Consider the following 2,267-nt stretch of genomic DNA (forward strand, 5'->3'; position numbering starts at 1 on the left):
AATCAAGTTTCAATACCATGACTTCAATATCATGACTATCATAACTGGTCTCACTGATGTTCACAACTAAACTCACACCGATGTTTACATCAACAAAGTCACAAGTGCGACAAAGCTTCCCGACATCATTACCCTCAATGGATGCCATGGCGTTAGGAAACAACAACATTGAAACTTATGAAGTCAGAATTTCTCTCCGAGAGTGTCCAAAATAATCTGCCATCATTGGAGTCGATGAACAGATGGCAACTGAAAAGAAGTTTAAAGCATGTCACCTGCCAGAGTTCCGTTGCCAACCGCGGCAAAGATGTCCTTGTCAATTTTTATGTGAGTTCCCTGTAACAACCACGGCATTCCTTACATCAAGTAAACAGAGTATTACATTGCCACCTTCATACTCTGACTTGTATGAAATAGAGCCGGTTTTCAAGAATAATGACCTTTGAGAAGGAGTATTCAAGTGCCACAAAAGAAGCAAGAACAGTTCCTGGGCTGAGCAATGTGATTACAGGTAATTTTTTGTTATTGATATTTCCGATATGCTTTGGTCAATAATGTTTTACAGTTATCATATGTAACTTTGTAGTAGTATTTATTTCATCATTTTTTTGTCTGAAATTTTGTTTTCGTTGCAGGATTTTATTGGTTTTTCAAAGATATTTTTTGCTTTTATTTCTTGAATTTATTTTTGTGTATTGCCATTTCATTAGAATGTTTTTATGACTTGCATATTTTATTCATTTTAGACCAGACATGCAAATATATCTTTTGTTTCAGAGTCAAGACTTCAACTGTTATTGCTACATCCAACTTTGGAGTCAGAATATCACCCATAAGTGGTCCAAACTTTTTAAAACAGGAAGACGGCAAAAACAGTAACGCATGGAACTGAATACCAATCAAAGATGGCAATGCAAAGATCAAGCTCACATGATCGTGTCCTGTCATCGACAAACGTTCTCTCCAGCCAAGACAGTGCAATATTCAAGACAAAGGCAAAACATTGTGGTGATAATGAATCATTAGGAAAATTTGCAGGAGAAAGGATTGCAAATCTGTTTTCCACAGATTTTCTAGTGATATCGCAGGCTCACTCACTCACTCGCAAACCTCCACAATAACTACCATACAACTGGCTTATTTCTGATGGAACCTTCAGAAATTGCACAGGCTAGTCTGAATTTAGAAGATGGCATGCAAGTCTGCTTTATTATCAGGGACTCCAGACCCAGCTATGACAAGAAAGAGTTCTGAAAACCTTTCATGACTTGTTCCAATGTGTTTGGGAACGGACCTCTCCTTGGTGCTGAATGCACAGATATTGCAGTTTACTAGTTATAAAGAAAGTTTTTTGTCTCAGGACACCAGGCATTCTTTGCTTAGCTTTCCTCGCAGCTCTGAAGATATTGCTTCTGCACTATCAGTGGTGGTTGGCTCTAGGCTGGTAAAAACCACCAGGATATATTGGGATATTTTGAAATATTTTGAAAGTTTCTGCTTCCATTGAATTTTGCACCATTTTCATTGAAATCATGAATTTTTTTCACATGTGTAAAACAAACAAGATTTTGGTTTTGTAAAAAAAAAATGTTTTAGAATGTTTTTTTACATGTATTTTGTTGGTAATTTCACCAATATTTTTCATGAGTTTCGTTTCAAGTTACTCCACTCACCCCAAATAAAGGAATACTAGTAAGAGCTTTAGGAGGTATGTTATATCCACATATAGGCATGGCTCAAGCATGGTTTGTAGTAGAGAAGTGTGTATCCTAACCTAATGGCTTCATTCTCCTGTCATCCTCACTTTTCATTACATGTTGATGCTGTCTCATTCCCTTTTACCAATGCTATTTATGGGACAGTCAACAATGTGTACAACATACTGTTTTCAGAAAATACTTTCAAATGCAATAGAAACCTATCTTTATATAAATTTTGAATGCATTTTTCTCTGCCGTTGAGAATTTAAGTATTGTTGACTGTTCCTGATTGATACCTGTCAACCTAGCATCATGTCAGATGTTCTTAACCCTCTACTAAATGAATGTGATTCTATGCTGTTTGTTGTGACCATATTATGCATGTTTGTACCCTGTGTTGGTCTGTGATGCATGTAAGGTTTCATGTACTGTACTATATTAGATTAGTATTCTGAAATGTATGTTTTGATTTATGATAGTTGATATTTACAGATTTGTAGTACAGTGTGCACCATTTTTCTTAATGTAAAAACTTAAGCCTTTTGTTTTTTAAACGACATACATATA

The 2,267-nt window shown here is 35.7% G+C and overlaps 1 protein-coding gene across 1 annotated transcript in view; it reads left to right on the plus strand.

Moving 5' to 3' along the window:
* Positions 1-435: 435 nt before the first annotated feature.
* LOC118404893 (protein eyes shut homolog) overlaps positions 436-2,267 on the plus strand; it is a 21,813-nt gene continuing 19,981 nt past the window's right edge. Inside the window, exon 1 of the mRNA XM_035804274.1 lies at positions 436-511. Coding sequence (XP_035660167.1) covers positions 436-511 — 76 coding nt within the window. The remainder of the gene's footprint in view (positions 512-2,267) is intronic.

This window comes from Branchiostoma floridae, chromosome 17 (genome assembly GCF_000003815.2).
Source record: "Branchiostoma floridae strain S238N-H82 chromosome 17, Bfl_VNyyK, whole genome shotgun sequence".
Classification (NCBI taxonomy): Eukaryota; Metazoa; Chordata; class Leptocardii; order Amphioxiformes; family Branchiostomatidae; genus Branchiostoma; species Branchiostoma floridae.